The sequence below is a fragment of the Trichosurus vulpecula genome, chromosome 4, assembly GCF_011100635.1.
Source record: "Trichosurus vulpecula isolate mTriVul1 chromosome 4, mTriVul1.pri, whole genome shotgun sequence".
In the NCBI taxonomy this organism is placed as follows: Eukaryota; Metazoa; Chordata; class Mammalia; order Diprotodontia; family Phalangeridae; genus Trichosurus; species Trichosurus vulpecula.
The window spans coordinates 119956580-119976342 of record NC_050576.1 but is presented as its reverse complement, the minus strand read 5'-3'; the positions used below and the strand labels follow the sequence as shown (position 1 = coordinate 119976342).

Sequence of the window (19763 nt, the reverse complement as noted above, 5' to 3'; positions counted from 1 at the left end):
ATAAAATGATTTCAGTCTTTTCAGTGAAGTGGGAGTCTGGGTTATTTGCTGTAAGTGTGGGGTAAGAAGTCTGCTGAGAACTCAAGGAAAAAGGAACCAGCTTGAAACAATGATGAAAAATAGTTAAGCTAGGGAAACAGTGAGATCAGGTAACATACCTCAGACTGGAAGGAACCTCATTTTACGCCCTGAATTTGTTATACACATACACACACATATTATCTCACCCATGTAATTAAAGAATCCATGTAAATTTAGAATCACAAAATTTCAGAGCTGGAAAAGACCTGAAGAACCACCTAGTTCATCCAAACTGCATATGAAGAAGCATATCTTTATATACAGTTATTTCTGAAAAGTGACTATTCAGTCCTAACTGGGAGGCCTCTAGAGAGGGAAAAAACAGCACCTCCCAAGGCAATACTGTTCACATACATACATATTATACACACATATGTGTATATATGTGTATATGTGTGGGATGTATATGTATAAACAGATAGACACATATACATATATAATTGTTGGTTTTATATAAACCTCTTTGTCTCTGAAATGTCTATCCTTTGCTGAAGGGCTTTGCCGTAAGAACACATCCTTCTTCTCCAACTAAGCATGTTATTTTGCATATTAAACATCCTTAGTTTATTCAGCTGAATATAAACTGGAGACCCTTAATCATCTTTATCATACTGTTCTGGAAACTCTTCAGCTCCCCCATGCCCTTCCCAAAACTGGTACCCCAAACTGAACACTGTTTATATTTATATGGGGTAGGTCTGGGGAGGAGTACAGGTAAGCTTTATATCTCTCTAATCTTGGATACTTTAAATCTCCTCATGCTGCCAAAGATTACATTAGCTTTCTTGCTTGCCATTATCACTCTATTGTTGAAAAAATGTAAAGTTTAACAGTAATTGTGTGCTGGGGCAGTGCATAGTACAGATTAGGAAATGGTTGTGGTGGGTTGACATTCCAGGCAGTTTTACTTGATGTATCTCTCTGGCAAGTGTTTCAAGTATTGACAACTCTTGCTGTTGAATGAAAAGAATTGAAAAAAAGATGTAATAAGCACTTATGATAAGTCAAGCACAATGTTAAGGGCTGGGGATACCAATACAAAAAGCAAAGATAGCCCCTGTCCTCAAGGAGCTAACTGTCTAATGAGAGAGAAAACACATAGGGGAGTGGTGGCCAGGGAGGGGCACTTTGACCCATCATGAATCATGATCTCATTGTAAAAATAGTTCTTTGTCTTTATACTTTAAACAAACATTAATTTATTCATTTCATTTTTATGACATGATAATAAGTTTTTCATATCGACATTTTGATTCTACTTTGGTATTGACATCATGTTTTTTTCATTCTCATGTGTCTCCCCTGGTTTGTAAATTTGAAGAGTAGGCACTGTGTCTCATTATGTATTGATCGATGAGCAGTCTGGCAAAGAAGGGCTTGAGGTTCAAGAGCGGGTTCTAATTCATAGTGAGTATGTGTTCAAAGCCAAATGGTAAAGAAGGATATTCCAGTATAATGCTGCATGTGATTCCTTATCGGTACTCAGTGCATCATAAATAATAATAGAAGTAAATGCACCTTTTGCTGAATCAGCAGCAAAGCTAGCACTGATTTTCTGATTGCATTTTTCTCACTAGGTATCAAGGTCAGCTTTCAAACCAGGGAACCTGAGGGTTTGATTGTGTTAGCAGTATCACCTGGTAATCAAGAGGAATACTTGGCACTTCAGCTGAAGAGAGGACGTCCTTACTTTCTTTATGATCCCCAGGTAAGTGACTAGGAAAGCTTAAGAAAAATAATTCAAACAGTTTTCTTTGTAAGTTCCCTGAAGGCAAGGACTGTGTCTTCATCCCATTCAACACCCTAGTTCCTAATCAGTGAATATTCACAATGATTACTCAGTGAAGGTTGATTGAGATTCCTGCTCCCAGTTAGCTCAGTTGTTTAGAACTCAGTGCTTGTGAGTTCACAGTTGTATATTCAGTGCCCATAGAGCTCCTTGAGGTTCGCATTGATCTGTGACCACACATTGTACTGCTATTCCCATTGGGCTATTAAGTAAATATGTGCCATGGAGTATAAGGGGAACAAAGCAAGAGAATATAGGTGAATAAGTATAAATTTATCAATAGCATAGTATTGTTGAGAAAGAGAAACTCAAAACACATGCCCTTTTGATCATCATTTAGTTCTATCATCCTTTAATACAAAGATTTCAGTAATGTAAGATCTCATTAATTTAAGCATTCACTCCAATGAGGCTGATTTCAGGTCATCAATGCCCTCTCATCTTGTGACTGTGTGTGTGTGTGTGTGTGTGTGCGCGCGCGCGCGCTTCCACTAATCTGCCATAGAAAGTTCACTCATTATGGAGGATTCCTTTCTTCTGACTTTACATAGATAACAATGGAACACAAGGACTTGCTATATGAAGAACTTCTTATTTCCTTAGGCTTATATTTATATGATGACATGAGAAATATGAAATACAGTGCAAAATGATGGCATCTTTATTTTTTAAAATATATTTTCATACCTTTTGTTTCTACATCACCTATATTTCCCCATGCTAGTTCCATAAAACTAAGATTTTTTTTTTAAAGAGTGAAGCCAAATGAGCAAGTCAGTAGGTATTTATTACATACTTTGCTAAATGCTAGGGATGAAGGCAACTAGGCAGCTCAGTGGATAGAGTACTCATTCTGGAATCAGGAAGATCCCAGTTCAAATTTAGCCTCAAACACTTACTAGCTGTGTGACCCCAGGCAAATCACTTAACTTCTCTTTGCCTTAATCTATTGGAGAAGGAAGTGGCAAACCATTCCAAAACTTTGCCAAGAAAATTCCACAGACAGCATGATCCATAAGGTCACAAAGATTTGGACACGACTGAATAATTGAAAAATAACACAACAGCAACAAATACTGCAGCTACAGAGAAAGGCAGAAACAGTCCCTGCCATCAATGAGTTCATATTCAAAAGGGAGAAGACAACATGCACACAACTATATACAAATAGGATGTATACAGGATAAATTGGAGATATTCACAGAGGGGAGGTATTAATATTAAGAAGAATTAACAAAACTGTTAAACAAGTTTGACATATAGTAATCCATTCCTACAGTTCTCCCTTTCTACTTGCCGTAAAGCAGGGAGAGATTCCTTCTCATATCTCTTCTTTATTATGTTTTTGTTGCTTTTGTTTACATTGTAGTCATTTTTTATTTCACATATTGTTTTCTGGATGAGAAAAGTGGCTGATGAGGAAAGAGGCAGAGGAGGTGAAGTGAAGTATTGCTAGGACTTCCTATGGCAGTAGGCTAGTAGGGCACTCACTAGTTAGGACAGCGAGGCATCTACCTTATTTCCATTTCATTACTAAAAAAATACTTTTAGGAATATATATTAGGTCTTTCTTCTTGTCATTGACCTCTTTGGGGAATGAGCCTAGCAACAGCATCTCTGGGTCAAATGATATGGACATTTTAGTCCTCTCTTCACATAATTCTAAGTTGCTTTCCAGAATTATTAGACCAACTCACAATTCTACAAACATTGGACTGGTGTACTTATTTACTGACAAATCTTTGATACAGCATTGCAGTCTTTTATCATCTTGGCCAGAATTGTTTTGATTTGGAAGTTTATTATTAGTAGTAGTAGTAATTTTGACTCTTCAATCATTTCTCAGTCATGTCTGACCCTTTATGACCCTATTGGGTTTTTCTTGGCAAAGATACTGGAGTAGTTTGCCATTTCTTTCTTCAGCTCATTTTACATATGAAGAAACTGAGGCAAATGTGGTTAAATGATTTGCCTAGGGTCATATAGCTAGTAAATGTCTGAGGCTGGATTTGAACTCAGGAAGATGAATCTTCCTGACTTCGGACCTGACACTCTTTCCATCGCCCAGTGATTTAGAACATTATTTCATATGGTTGTTAATAGTTTCCAGTTCTTATTTTAAGAACTGTTTCTTTGGATGCTTTGCTTACTTACCTTTTGGGGAACAGCTTTGGCTTAATACAGAGTGTCCCGAAAGCTGGAAAGTATGCTGGAGCCAAATCATACCTATTGAATTTTCAGAGTGAGTATTTATACCCAGAAAATTGCAAATGCTACAAATGAAAGTTTAAATTATTATTTTGTTCATTGTCTAGATTTAATGAAGTGATGGAGAAAAATGTTAATGCCAATTAAACTTAAAAGTGTCATACGTGCATATCTTTTCTTGGAGAACAGTGTTAAACATTTACCAGCACACCCATCTAAAAATCTTAATGCAATTTTATTGCATTAGAAGCATTAAAGCTTATTACTTGGTTGCTTTCTGTAGTTTTTTACACAAATAATATTATAGGTTTAAATGGCTTTAATAATTACTGATTTATAATATACTTTGAGATCGGTACGTATTATTGCCTCTCACTGTATAATCTTTAATTCAACAAGCTTTTATTTGGCTTCTACCATGCTAAGCACTATGAGAGATATGAAATAAGTGTTTGACCCATTTCCTGCCCTCAAGGATCTTATAATTTTGCTGAGGAGAGAAGATTAAAACACTAAAAATTAAAGGATAATAAAGGAATATATTTAGCTGTGTCCATAAAATAATAAAGATTTTTTCATCTGTGGGTTTGGAGAAATATAGGGTTTTATCATATACACACACATATATACACACATACATATACATATATATGTAGGAAATGTTCTGTGGAGAGCTTTATTTTTTTAATAGTATTTTATTTTGTTCCCCAGTTACATGTCAAGAAAATTTTTAGTATTCATTTTTACAAGATTTTAAGTTCCATATTTTTCTCCCTCCCTCCATCCCCTCCCCTCTTCTGAAAATCGTTGGCAGTTTGATGTAGTTTATATATGTGCTTAATGTAAAAATATTTCCATATTAGTCATTATTGTGAAAGAAGAAATAGATCAAAAGGAAAAAAATGAGAAAGAATGAAGTAAGTGAAAAAAATATGCTTCAATCTGCCTTCAGAGTCCATCAGTTCTTTATCTGCATACGGATAACATTTTCCTTCATGAATCCTTTATATTTGTCTTGGATCATCGTGTTGCTGAAAAGAGCTGAGTTCTTCATAGTTGATCATCACACAATATTGCTGATACTGTGTACAGTGTTTTCCTGGTTCTGCTCATTTCGTTTTGCGTTAGATTGTACAAGTCTCTCCAGGTTTTTTTGAAGTTTGACTGCTCATCATTTCTTATAGCATGATAGCATTCCTTTGCATTCATGTACCACAGCTTGTTTAGCCATTCTCCAATAGATGGGCATCCCCACAATTTCGAATTCTTTGCCCCCACAAAATGAGCTGCTATAAATATTTTTGCACATGTGGGTCTTTTCCCCTTTTTAATGATCTCTTTGGCATACAGACCTAGAAGTGGTATTATTGGGTCAAAGAGTATGCACAGTTGATTGCCTTTTGGACATAGTTCCAAATTGCTCTCCAGAATGGTTGCATCAGTTCACAACTCCACAGTCCACAACTCCAGTGCATTAGTGTCCCGATTTTTCTACATCATCTCCAACATTTATAATTTTCCTCTTTTGTCATATTAGCCAATCTGATTGGTGTGAGGTAGTACCTCAGAATTGTTTAATTTGCATTTCTCTAATCAAAAGTGATTTAGAACACTTCTTCACATGCCTATAACTTTGACTTCTTCCTCTGAAAACTTCCTGTTCATATACTTTGACCATTTATCAATTGGGGAATGGCTTGTATTCTTGTAAATTTGATTCAGTTCTCTTTATATTTGAGAAACAAGGCTGTTCCCAAAGATACTTGCTGTACAGATTGTTTCCCAGTTTTCTGCTTTCCTTCTAATCTTGGTTACATTAGTTTTGTTTGTATAAAAGCTTTTTAATATAATCAAAATTATCTATTTGATGTTTTGTAATGCTCTCTATCCCTTGTTTGGTCATGAATTCCTCCCCTCCCCATAGACCTGACAAGTAGACTATTCCTTGCTTTTCTAATTTACTTTTGATGTTGCCCTTTATGTTTAAGTCATGTCAAAGGTCTAACTTTTTATCTGACTTTATCTTTTTATCAGACTTTTCTAATATTCTATTTACCTCCTAGTGTCTTTCTTGTTTCTTTTTTGGTTGGATTTAGTGAGTTATCAGAGGGGACAGGGAAAGGGCTTCTTATGCCAGCAGTTGCAGACGCTGGTTATTTACCTGGTGCTGCTCTGATGTTGCCCTGAAGCCCCTGAGGGACCCTCGTGTCAGGTGCTGTGCTGAGAGGATGTGGTGGACAGTGTCTGGCACTGCTGGAGGCTGTACAGGTCTGGTAACATACCTGGTGCTGAGCTGGGGTCTTAGTGGTGATGTCTGGAATTTGCTGAGGCCCAGTGTAGTGTTTTTGCATTTCCCTAGCGCTTCCACTGGAGGATGCCTGTTTGTCTGGGGCTATGCTGAAGCACATGGTGGTTCTCAGAGCTGTAGTTCTGATGGTTCCCCTGGTTATACTAAGGCATGTGGGGAATCCTGGTGTTGGTGTTTGCCTGCTCTACCATACTAGAGTTCAGAATCTTTCCCTGGTTTGCTGAGGTAGAGCTTGCTGCTGGCTTACTGGGATGCTTCCTGTCCTGGACTGTGCTCCCCTTTAACCCAATTGAGATGGATCTTTTTTTTTTTTTGCAATCTTACAAGTTTCTTGGGCTGAAAGATTGTTTCACTCCATCTTTTTGCTGGTTTTGCTGTGTCAGGATTTGTTTGAGAGTGCTATTTTATACTTGTTTAGAGGTATATATGAAAGAGTTATTACGATTTATTGCTTACTCTACCATCTGGAAGTCTTGATCTTATATATTTGTGTCAATTCTCTATAAAAACTAGATAGCACACACTTATCATATTTGATGCAAATATTTCTCCCCCCCCATAGACTGCTTTCATTTTATCCTAAACATACTTATTTGTTTTGTGCAATAGTTTTTTAACTGAAAGCAATCAGAATTATATGTTTTTATTCTTTGTGATTATATATAACCCCCCTTTTAGATTAAGGTTTACCCCCTACTTATAGCTGTAAAATGGCTTTTATTAATACTCATATCCATTTTGAGCTTATTGTGGCACATGGTTCACATTATTTGCCTAAACTAATTTTTGCCTAAGTGCTTTTCAGGTTGCCTAGAACTTCTTGTCAAATAGTGAGCTCTTCAAGTAATTTATGTTCTTGGGTTTATTGAACACTATTATTAAGGTAAATTGTTTTAAATTCCTCTTCACACAACTACACTGATCTACTTTTCTAGTTTTCTAATAAATAACAATTACTTTTGATGGCTATTGTTTTATATTCTATTTTGAGGACTGGAAATACTATTCCCCTTTCATTCCCACTTTGCACTTTATTTCCCTTGAGTTTCTAGATTTATCTTCTCACAAATAAGTTTTATTATTTTGTTTAGCTCTATAAAGTATTTCCTTGGTAATTTGTTTGAAATGGTAATAAATCTGTAAATTAAACAGTATCATTATTTTTATTATATTGTCATATCCAAACCATTAGCAATGACTATTCTTTTTTAAAATTTAAAAAGAACATTTAAAATTTAAAAAAGGACATTTCCACAAACACAGCACAACATAAAAAGACGATTCAATGTAAAATCATGAATTTCCATTTCACATCATTTTTTGAAAAAACATGAAATAAGCATTATACATTGTTTTCAAAATTCTTTCCTATGCTTTTTTTTCTGTTTTCTTTTGTTTCTTTTTTTTTTGCCGTGCACTTTTTATTTTATTTCTCCCTCCCCAACCCATCTTAGAGAAGGCTATTGTTAGACATAAATATATGTATATGTATAAAACCATCATATACGTACTTCTCTATATCAGTTCTTTCTCTAGATGTGGATAGCATCTTCCTTCATAGGTCTTTTGTAATTGATTTTAGTGTTTATAATAGTCAAAATGACTTGGTTATTCAAAGTTGTTCTTAGAACAATATTGTTGTTACTGTGCAAAACATTCTCTTAGTTCTGCTCATTTCACTCTTCATTATTTCATGCAAGTTTTCCACATTTTTCTAAAATCATCCAGCTCATTATTTCTAATAGCACAGTAGTATTCCATCACAATCATATGACCACAACTTGTTTAGCCATTCCCCGATCAATGGGCCTCCCCTCAATTTCTAGTTCTTTGTCACCACACAGAGAGCTACTATAAATATTTTAAGAGCATATAAGTCCTTTTCCTTTTTCCCTAATCACCTTGGGAAACATATCTAATAATGGTATTGCTGAGTCAAAGGGTATACACAGTTTAATAACTCTTAGGGCCTAATTACAGATTGCTTTCCAAAATGGTTGGATCAGTTGACAGTTCCACCAACAATGAATTAGCGACCTAATTTTTCCACATCCCCTCCAATGTTTGTTGCTTCCCCTGTCTATCATTTTAGCCAATCTGATAGGCATAAGATGATAACTTAGACTTAGTTTAATTTGCATGTCTCTAATCAATAATAATCTAGAGCATTGTTCCATATGACTATATGTTGTTTTGATTTCTTCAAGCGATGCCTATTGTTTAAGTTCTTTTATTTTTTAAGAACCATTTTATAATTGTTTCTTATAAATTGATAAGTCATGTGTGATCCTGGCTGTGGTTCCTAGGTACTTGAATTCTTGCTCTCTGGTTGTTTGTGATATTTTTTATTTGTCCTGGAAGCTCTGGATTTTGGCTATGCTATTCCTGGAAGTTTTTTATTTTCACTTTGCCCTCTTGTTCTAATATGTATAGGCAATTTTCTTTCATGATTTCTCTAAATGTGATATACAGGCTCTTTTTATGAGAGGGTGGAGTTATGACTTTTAGGTAGTCCAATGATTGTTAAATTATTTCTCTTTGATCTGTTTTTCAGGTCAATTGTTCTTGGTATGAAATACATAACATTTTCTTCTATTTTCAAAATCTAATGATTTTAAATATTTCTTATTGTCTCATGGAGTCATAGCTTCCCCAAATGTAAAACGAACATAATAATACCACCTATCTCTGAGAGTTGTTGTGATGATCATATGAGATAATATTTGTAAAGCATTCAGCACTTTGCCTGGTATAGTAGGCACTTCATATATACCTGTTTCCTCCCTTCCTCCCTCCCTCTGATAGGCCAGTGAACTTGTCTTCAATTGCTGTGAAATTTTAAAAATGGATCACCAGAAGGGAAGCAGTGATTTCAAAGAGTCAGTATGGCTTTATTAAGAACAGGCGATTCCAGACTAATTTCATTTCCTTTTCTCAAAAGTATAGCAACACTTTAGTAAAATAAATAGTTTGAGGAAGTGCTTTGTATATATAATTTATAAGATTTTCGTAAAGAATTTTATGAAGTATTTCATGACATTCTTGTGGAGAAGATGGAGAGATGAGGACTAGATGATAATGAATAGCATGTTATCAAGCATTTGTTAAGCGCTTAGTATATTCCAAGGACTGTGCTAAATTTTGGGGAAACAAAGGCAGAAACAGTTCTTGCCTTTGAGGAGCTTCTTTTCTAATCATGATGTAAATTACTAAATACATATAAGATATATGCAGAGTAGTTGCAAGATAATTTCAGGGGTTAAGGCAATAGTAATTGGGGGAAAGAGAAGCTGAAGAAGGTCTCCTACAGAAGTAAGATTTGATTCAACTGAGTATTAAAGGATTCCAGGGATGCTAAGAAGAAGAAGTGATGAGGGAAGGTATTATTCCAGGAATAGGGACAGGGAGTGCAAAGGCATAGAGATGAGGGATGAAATGTCATATTTGAGGAAAAGTAAGCAGGCCAGCGCTGTTGGATTCTGTGGAGGGGAGTAACTTGTAAGGTGACTAAAATGATAAGAAGAGACCAGATTATAAAGATCTTTAAAAGCCAGAAGACTGTGTAACTGATCACGTTATAGGGAGGGGAAACTAGATGGTGCAGTGGATAGAGTACAGGGTCTGAAGTCAGGAAGACTCATCTTCTTGAGTTCAAATCTGGCCTCAGACACTCAGTAGCTGTGGGAAGTCACTTAGCCCTGTTTGCCTCAGTTCCCTCATCTGTAATATGAGCTGGGGAAGGAAATGACAGGCACTCCAGTATCTTTTCCAAGAAAACCCCAAATGGGGTCATGAGGAGTCAGACATGACTGAAAAAAACTACTGAATCAGAACAATTAACAACAGCAAATAATAGAGAGCTACTGGATTTTAATGAGGCCATTTTTAGTAAAGGTATGATATGGTCAGACATGTCCTTTAGAAAAATCACTTTAAACAGCTGAATTGAAAGGTAAATGAGATGTCTATTGCAACAGTCCGGGTGAAAGGGGAATAGGACCTAAACTAAGGTAGTAGCTGTATGAGTGGAGAGAAGGAGATGTTTTGAAGATAGAAATGACAGGATCTGGTAGCAAATTGGATCTTTTGGATGAACAAAAGTGAGGGTTTGACTAGGGCATCAAGATTTCAATCCTGGGTAAGGGGGAGAATAATATTTACCTTGAAAGTAATAAGGAAGTTTGAGAAAGGAGAGGGTTTTGGGAAAAATATAATTAGTTCTTTTTTGGAAATGTTCTATTTGAGATGATAGACGAACTCAGAGTATCATATGGGGTTACTAAGAGAGAGAATATAGAGAGAAAAGAGAAGATGGCCCAGACCAGAACCTTAGGGGACACACTCTATTAGTGGACATGACTTGGATAAAGTCTGGGAAAGGAGAATAAGCTGACTAGACAGGTAAGAGGAGAACTATAAGAGAAAAATGTGAAAACCTATGGAGATGTGAATACCCAAGAGAGAGTGATTGATGGTGTCAAAGGCTACAAAGAGGTTAAGAAGAATGAAGATGGAGAAAAGGCTTTGACATCTAGTAATTAAGAGAACATTGGTGACTTTGGAGAGAGCAATTTCAGTTGAATGATGAGATCAGTAGCCAGATGGGGGAAGGTTTAGGAGAAAGTCAGAGGAAAGGAAATGATGCACCCAGTGCAAATAGCTTTCTCAAGAGTTTATTCAGGAAGAGAAGGAGAGATATAAGGCAAGAGCTAGTAAGAATTACTGAAAAAGTGAGAAATTTTTAGGGATAGGATACACATTAGAGATATTAGTCTATAGTTTTCTTTCTCTGTTTTATCTTTCCCTGGTTTAGGTATTGGCAACATTTGTAGCATAGAATGAATTTACAGATAGTTTATAAAATGCTGGAATTTTTAAAAAGTGTTTGATAGAATTTTCTTGTAAATCTATCCATTCCTCTTTTGAGGGGGATGGTAGTGGCAAGTGAGTTAGCATAGAGATATTATGATTTCATGTAGTTAAAACAGTTAAATTTAGTATAAGTTATAATATACTTTGCCCGTGAAATTCACAGTCCATAATCAAAACACTTTTTTCCATATAATATAATGAAACCTAGCACATAAAATAGAGTTACATGTAGTAGCTAAATGGATAGACATATTAATGCATTGTTGGTGAAGCTGTGAATTGATCCAGTCAGTCTGGAAGATAGTTTGGAGTTATGCTAAAAAAAGATTGAATACCTTTGAGCTAAGAAAGGCCCCATATGTACCAACATATTACTTCTTTTTTTTTGGCAGGGCAATTGGGGTTGAGTGACTTGCCCAAGGTCATACAGCTAGTACATGTGTCACGTGTCTGAGGCTGGATTTGAACTCAGGTCCTCCTGACTCCTGGGCTGGTGCTCTACTCACTGTGCCATCTAACTGCCCCAGTACCAACATATTACTAACAACAGTCTTTTGGCAGCAAAGAGCTAGAAACAAAGTATACAGTTATCCATGATGTAATAGCTAAACAAATTGTGGTACATGATTGTAATGAAATATTTTTACAGTATAAGAAATAATGGCTATGCAGAATTTGGAGGAGCAGGGGAAGACGTATAAAGTGATGTGTACTTAAGTAAGTAAAAGCAGGAAAACAAATATATGCAGTTATCAAAATGTTGAATGGGAAGTATAACACGAAATGTAATTTTGTGTAATTAGAGTGACCATTCTTGGTGGGGAGAAGAGATGAGAAAATGAACTTCATTTCTTTTGTGATACAGAGTTGGGTGTTTGAGGGTGTGGGACATGGCATATGCTCTCCGAATTTGTCGATGTTTTGGTTTTCATTAATGAAAAACAACAACTTTGTTATAAGGAAAGGCTGGCTCAATAGGTGTGGGGTTAGACATATATTTCTAAATGAATGTAATTTAAAAACAAAAGTCATTAACAACAAAAAAGAGAGATATGGTTTGTACGTCACAGATATCTATCAAAAGGAATGTGTGTTTAAGGTTTACATTATCACAGGATAATTATCTTCCTCCTTAAGACTACCAGATCTTCGCATAATCCTGGTACTTAATGTTTTCCTCAATTTGACACAGCTCCTATCTTGATTTCTTTTCTTGGCTGCTCTGTCAGCTCTGATGTTTTCAAACTTGTTCCCCTTTCCATGATCCTTTCTCCTCTTCCCTATTATCAAGTGCCAGAAATATAAATTATTCCATAGACTTCTCTGGTATGAAATCACTGACCTGTGTACCTAGATCCCAAAGCATGAGTTCTCTGCATAGATATCATTCAGGTAGCAATAAACCTTTTGTAGCAGAAATCTGTAAAGAGAAAACTGATGTCTAGCAAATCAATTTTGGTCTAGTGGAGTATTTTTTTTTCCTTAATGTAGATATGACTTTTTTCTTTTTCTTTGTTTATTTGAAAGAAAAGGAATAAGAGAAGGGGGCAAACATTATGTGCTTACTTCATACCAATCACTTTGCCAGGTGCTTTACAAATATCTCATTTGATCCTTACAACAACATAGTGAAATAAATGCTATCCCATTTTACAGTTGAAGAAATGTTAAATGACTTACCCTGGCTCGTATATCTATTAAGTGTTGAGGCTGGTTTTGAACTTAAATCTTACTGATTCCAGGCCCAGCCCTCTATTCTCTATTCTATCAAGGCAGCCCCCAGTTGACAGATTGTGTTTTGTGCACAATTAAGAAGTATCAAGAATTAGTTTAACAAATAAAGTGAAGTAGATGTCTGTAGGCCATAGTACTTTATGAGGCATTGTATAAAAGTAAAACAGGAGACACAATCTTTGCCTAGGAGGAGTTTACAATCTATAGTGAATAACAAGATGCATTCAACTATAAACACTTACAGGTTCCCTCTTCCCATTTTTTTTGTTCAAATGAACATAGGGGTGGGGAAGCTGTGGCCTGGAGGGTACATGTGGCCCTCTAGGCCCTCAAGTGAGGTCCTTTGACTAAATCCAAAATTGACATAACAAATCTTTTGGGTTCAATCAAAGGGCTGCACTTGAGGACCTAGAGTGCCACATGTGTCTTCGAGGCCGCAGGTTCCCTAGCCCTGAAATAATAGAATCGGGCAGAATGTTAAATATTCTTGCAGTTCATAGTTTAATTTCCAAGTCAAAATGTACATATCCTTCAAGTAAAAATACATTTATTCTATTTATATAGCCCTATAGAGGCACATCTATAACTTCCTCTGATAATCTGCTTTAATAACTTCCAAGTGAGATATTTTTTCATCTTCTAACTACCCCCATGGTACAGTTAAAATTAATTTCTTTTGCTTTCTTGTTTAGAGGAAATAATATTTAGTTAAAATCTGAGGTGTGCTGGACCAATTCTGCTCTAGAGCTGATTGCTAAATTTTCAATGTGAGCATTTAAAACTTGGATATCAGCAAATGTTACAAACCAAGTCTTGACTTATTGTTTTGTTGATTGTCTAGACTTAAGAAAGTGATGGAAAAATATTAATAATTCAGATTTAACTTAAAAGTGTGCCATATGTTGCATATATGGCATTCTGCCCCCCCCCCCGAGCTAATCATTAAAAATTTACCAGCATATCTCTGGCATCCACTCAATAAAACAACAAAAAACAGTGTTTGCTGAGTGCCTAGAATACTGTACTAAAGATTCATAGTAGGACTAAGAACAATTCTTGCCCTAAAGGAGTTAATACTCTCAGTGGTAATCTTCTTGGGGTTGGGGGGAATAAAAGAGAGGCAAAATGCATTCTCAGGTTGAAAAGGAGTTTAGGGCATTGACTTCAGTTTGGAAGATGTGGGATCAAGTCCACCTCTGACACATACTGCCTATGTGACCTTTGGCAAGTCACTTAATCTCTGGGTGCCCCCAAGCAACTTTCTGAGACTGTAAACCTTATGAGTCTCAGGGAAATTGCTGTTTTGCAATTATAGAGGAAGTTTCTCTTTGAGAAGTCTGGAAAAACAAATTATACAAGTATATTAGAGGGTTAAAAAAAAAAGAAACATGGGAGTGGTGGTCTTCATGAGGCTTCCTATAAGGCATGTCATTTAAGCTTTCAACAAGTAGAAGTACTAATGAAGTGAACTTGGAATTCTGGGTGTGATTCTCTACAATGCAAAGGAACTGGTTATTGTGGGCAATGCTAGCAGCCTTAGAGGGAAGTGATTAGTATATCTTAGAATAGGAAAGGAAGAGAGGAATACTGGAGAGTCTCACCTGCCTCCTGGATTTGAATGGGGTGAGATTTCAAAGCATTCAGATAAAGGCTAGATGAGGTAACATGGAGGAAAATCTTGCAAAAGCAACCAAGGTTAGGAGTGAGAAACTCTCAAAAAGGAAATTCTGGAGACACCAAGGGGAACAATTCTGATTCTGGGGAAAAGAAAAGTTGTTTGAAGAGCAAATGAGAGTACACAGGGAAGTCAATGCACAACTTAAACTTTCAAATGACTTGTTCAGGAAGTGTAAATGAGAGTAAGTAGGATAAGATGAAAATAAAGGTTCAGCATGTTATGTAAGGAGCCTGAGGGAAACTAAGGTCAATTTAAAAAAAATGATATTTTCACTTTGCAAAGTTATATTAAGGGTGCAATATCTCAGGAGCGATCAGATTTTCTTTTACTAGAGGTCTTCAACTAGACAATGACTTGACTGGTATCTGGTTGTTGTTGAGTCACGTCTGACTCTTCATCTCCCCATTTCTTTTGTTTGTTCTGCTTTTTTTAAAATAAAGTTTTATTTATATCATTTTCATATCACCTATTCTTTCTCAATGTTCCTTTTTTCTTGACTCCCAAAGAACCTTCCCTTATAATTGCAATAGGACCCTGTCCAAAGAGGGCTCAGTCTTGCTGACTGAGTTTAATTGTCTGTTTGGTGAGCCTTCTTCTCAGGGTCAGCTAAGGAAGAATGGAGGGGACCGCTCTTCTATTCAGCATACCCTGGCATTTTATGCTTGTCTGCTTACTGCTCAGTGAAGAAAAGGCTTTTTGGTAGACTGCTAAGCCGACAAGGCATCAGCTGGCTATGCTGGTTTTTCTTTCCTTGTGGTCAGCAAAGCAATTCCTGCTCTTAAGCCACTAGGTGGGAGAGGGAACACCAGGGCTGACAACTTGGTCCTACATATGGCTCTGAATATATGATGTATTTTTGTTTTTGTCTATTTGTTTATTCTTTCCTATGCTTGGATGGTGTATTAGAAATGGACTAGGCTGTGACCTTGTAAGCTTTGAGAGATCAGGGAAACCACAAGTGGCATGACCCCATTTCTTGTCAAAGATAGTGCAATGGTTTACCACTTCCTTCTCCAGCTCATTTTACAGATGAGGAAACTGAAGCAAACAAGGTTAAGTGACTTGCCTAGGGTCACACAGCTGGTAGGCATCTGAGGCCAGACTTGAACTCAGGAAGATGAGTTTTCCTGACCACTCTATCCATTGTGCCACCTAGCTGGTATATGGTAGAGGGGATTATTCAGTTACCCATTAGATTATCATAGTCTCTCAAGTCACTCCTAGTGCTGAGAATCTATGATTCTAACTTCTGATTTATTTTGAATTTCTAATTTTTAAAAATTTTCTAGTGTGATGCAGCTGATTTTGATTCTTTATTATTTACCAAATGGCTTATAAATAGTATTATCACAATACATTTATGCTTTTAGAGGAGGTAATGCTTTTGATTAAATGTGATACAATGATAAATCAGCAAACAAAATTTTAAATTTACCTGATGGCATCCTGTGGAACTCAAACTTGAAACTAGTACTGAAAAGAAACAGTGAGGAAATCTTCATTCCATCTTTTTATTATTCTGATCTTTAATTTTGAGACCGTAGCAATCAGTTATAATTTCCCATGTTTTCTTTTATTAACTTTGTGGTAACTTCAATTCTGTATATACTTGATTCAATGGTATTTTATTGATTAGGTAATGGCCCATGTTTATCATTTGAAAGCTTTCAGTATAGTAACTTTACCAGGAAAATCAAATTAGGTTTTGGTTTCACTTAGTAAGAGGCTATAAAAGTGAAAGCCTTCAAACACATCTAAATATAAACTGTATGGAAGGTTTAATGATTTTCTAAAGGAAAAACATGAACTATAATAAGAGGGGCCAGAATTTATCACAGAACTATTCCCGCAATCTCAATTAAAAGGAAAAGTTTGAACTCAGTACCTATAAACAGCATTCCAAATTATCCCAAAACAGAAACCAACTTTGACAAGTAGGCATAGTATGGCATGGCAGGGTTCCCCGCCCCCCCCCCTCGCCGATAAATGTGGCTTCTGGTATAGAGAACTATTAATGCTTCAGTTTGTTGCCAAACATAATATGAAGAACCACTTGCTCAGACACCTGATCTTTAGAATGCAGCATCGTTTGTAACAATTTTAACGCTAACTAAGTACACTTTGATGAGACAGCATTTAATAAAATGCTCATTAATTTCATCATTAGCAAGGGTATGCTAAGAAGTAAGCCAGTTTCTTATGTCACGCCCAATTAGCATCCCATGCTAGTAATCCCATTAGTATTGTTGAATTCACTAATGGAAAAACTAATGGGCATGCTACCAGGGCACATTAATTGGGCACGACACCAGTTCTGGTTTTAATTATTAAACTACGATAATGAAATGTGTGTTTGTAAAATATTAAAACGTTGAAATAGGATTGAAGACAATAAAAGATCGTATGTGGGGGAAAACGATATAAGAAAAGTCAACCTATAAGACACCCAAGGGACAGAGACTGGACTTCCTGATGGATTATCTGTTCTAACCATCTTTAAAAGTTGGTATATGGTCAATGGGAGAAGCATCCTGCTTATGCTCATGGGAAATTAGAATCTTTTCTGTAATATTAAATATTGTATGTCATATATGTTCTCATGCATAATATGAAGACTGACAGGAGCCAATTAAAGAACATGTGGAAGGAGTGAATTTAGTCCTTTATGTGTATAGCCTTTTGTGTGCTATCTAATAACAGTGGATGAATTTTTGAAGAAACAGGACCTCGATTCCTTTTGGGTAATGTAGCATTTAAATCTTTGACTTAATCAAAATTTCAGCCATGCCACATTGAGATTTTTTTTCCTCCCCTCACCTAATATAAATATAGTAGGAAGGTCACTTGAGTTTGTTAAAAAATATTCTGGGTAGTTTTAACAAATAGTGCCAATACTTTTCTAATTCTCTACTGGACAGAGGTATATTACCTAACAGAAAATCAGGTGTATTAAGAGAAAACGATATATTTTATGTTCTGATTATGTCAAACTTTGCTTCCTGAATTTGTCATCTCTAAGAAGAGTAGTAAACAATAATTTTATGGTGGAAACAACTTTCATTTAATATTACCAGCTTTATCTTCTAAAGTGACTATAATGTTTTCAAGTATATCCCAATAAGTTGAACATTTTTATTCTCAACTTTCTCATGGTCTTTTTCTCCCTCTTCATTTTCATTTTTTTTTCCATTTTCATTTCATTTCATTGTAACTACCATTGTGGGTACTTGCTTCTTCAGAAGATATATTCTTACTATGATTAGCATGGTGTAATGATAGTAAAGGTGCTACAGATTTTTAGAGTATCCAACATTCCTCAGTTTAAACCAGTTTTCCTATTCTTTCTCCTAGTTAATGATACTAAGTAGGAAATTTTATTTAAAAGTAGAGAAGTCAAGTTGAAGGGGGAATGATCCAGCAGAAGTTTCTCTGATTCAGAATTGAAGCAGAATTTCATTTTGTCACTGAGAGATAGCTGAACAAGTTGTCATATACGATTGTGTTGGAATACTACTGTGCTATAAGAAATGATGAACTTTATGACCTTAGGAAAAAACATGAATAGACTTGCATGAAATAAGGAAGAGTGAAAATGAGAAGAACCAAGAGAACATTGTATATAATTACAGCAAGAGTGTTTTAAGGACAACTGTGAGCAACTAAGATATTTTGACTATTATAGATTTAGATAAGTAATGTTTCACTTTGGCTGCCACAGGAAAAAAATAATTTAAAATCCTTATAGGAAAATGATCTGCTTGTTGTTTCTGATTGGCATAGGCAGTTGTTTCTGATTGGGATAATGCGGGTAGTTTTGTGAGAACCCCGTTTTGAAGGGAATTTCTTCCCATACTTGGAAACTAAGGGTTTTTTTTTTCATCTTCAGAAAAGCACATCACAAAAGACTCTGGATCCTTGGTATCATCTGGGCTAAATCCACACTTTTATTCTAAGCTCTCTTTTAAGGCCTATACTTTGGCATAATGATTATATTAGGTCTTTATTTTAGTCTAGAATTTAAAATTTTCCTTTTAGGGATCTGCAGTTGTAGTTACTACAACTAATGATAATGGAAAACAGTATAATGATGGAAGGTGGCATCAGGTGATAGCTACTCGGCATCAGGCTTTGGGACAGCTTACTGTTGATGGGCAGTTCATAGGTGAGTACTTCACAAAAATTTTTTTTTCACTAGTCATATTGATATGCCATTGATCCAGTTTATCTATCATTGCTGTTTTCATTTTTTTCTACCCCTTTTAGATTGTCCCTTCTATATTCTTGTAACATGTTTGGAAACGAGCTTAGAGTCCATTATTCCACTTGCACAAAAACCCAATAACATACTAAACATTTCAGGTGTTCCAGTACTACCCTTAAAATCCCGTAATGCTGACATGGTGCCATGAACCTTACTCAGTAAACTTATTTAGATAAAAATCACTTCATGTGACTTTGCATATATTTTGTAGTTGCCTATTTCCGTTCATATAGAATCACCCAGTAAATTGAAAACACCTCGAGGGCAGGGATTGTTTCATTTCTGTCTCAGTGTCTAGCACAATGTCCTTCCCATAGTAAGCACTTAATAAATATTTGATAAATAGAATTAAGGATTGGTAATTACTCATGAGATACTTTGGTGATAGAAATGCTTGTTTCTTTTTATAAAAGGCTCTTCTTCTGCAACCAGTGGCAGTACTATTATTGGTGAAAACACAGGCGTCTTTGTGGGAGGACTGCCATGGGGTTATACTATCCTCAGGAAGGAGCTTGGTAAGTAATAGATATTTAGATTATTTGAGGCACAGAAGGTGAGAAAGAATCCATTTAAATTATTTCTGTGTTTAAAAACTAAGTAAAAACATTACATAATTTTACAAGATATACTCTGTATCTGTGCTCAACAGTGTTACCTCTTAGATCACTGACAATCATGAATCATTTTAGGACCTATCTGTTGAAAATATTTTCTAAGAATTATTATTGAAAAAAAGAAAAAAATGATAATGTAATGATTTTTTTTCATGGAAGGTGTGAATCTGGACCTTTAATTTAATCAGTATGGTAAACTCCTGGGAAGAATACTCTCT

General features: G+C 35.7%; 1 protein-coding gene across 1 annotated transcript in view; it reads left to right on the top strand.

The window, feature by feature from the left end:
* USH2A (usherin) overlaps positions 1–19763 on the top strand; it is a 991863-nt gene that overhangs the window by 359720 nt on the left and 612380 nt on the right. The window contains exons 21-23 of the mRNA XM_036755334.1: positions 1659–1789; positions 18706–18832; positions 19345–19446. Coding sequence (XP_036611229.1) covers positions 1659–1789; positions 18706–18832; positions 19345–19446 — 360 coding nt within the window. The remainder of the gene's footprint in view (positions 1–1658; positions 1790–18705; positions 18833–19344; positions 19447–19763) is intronic.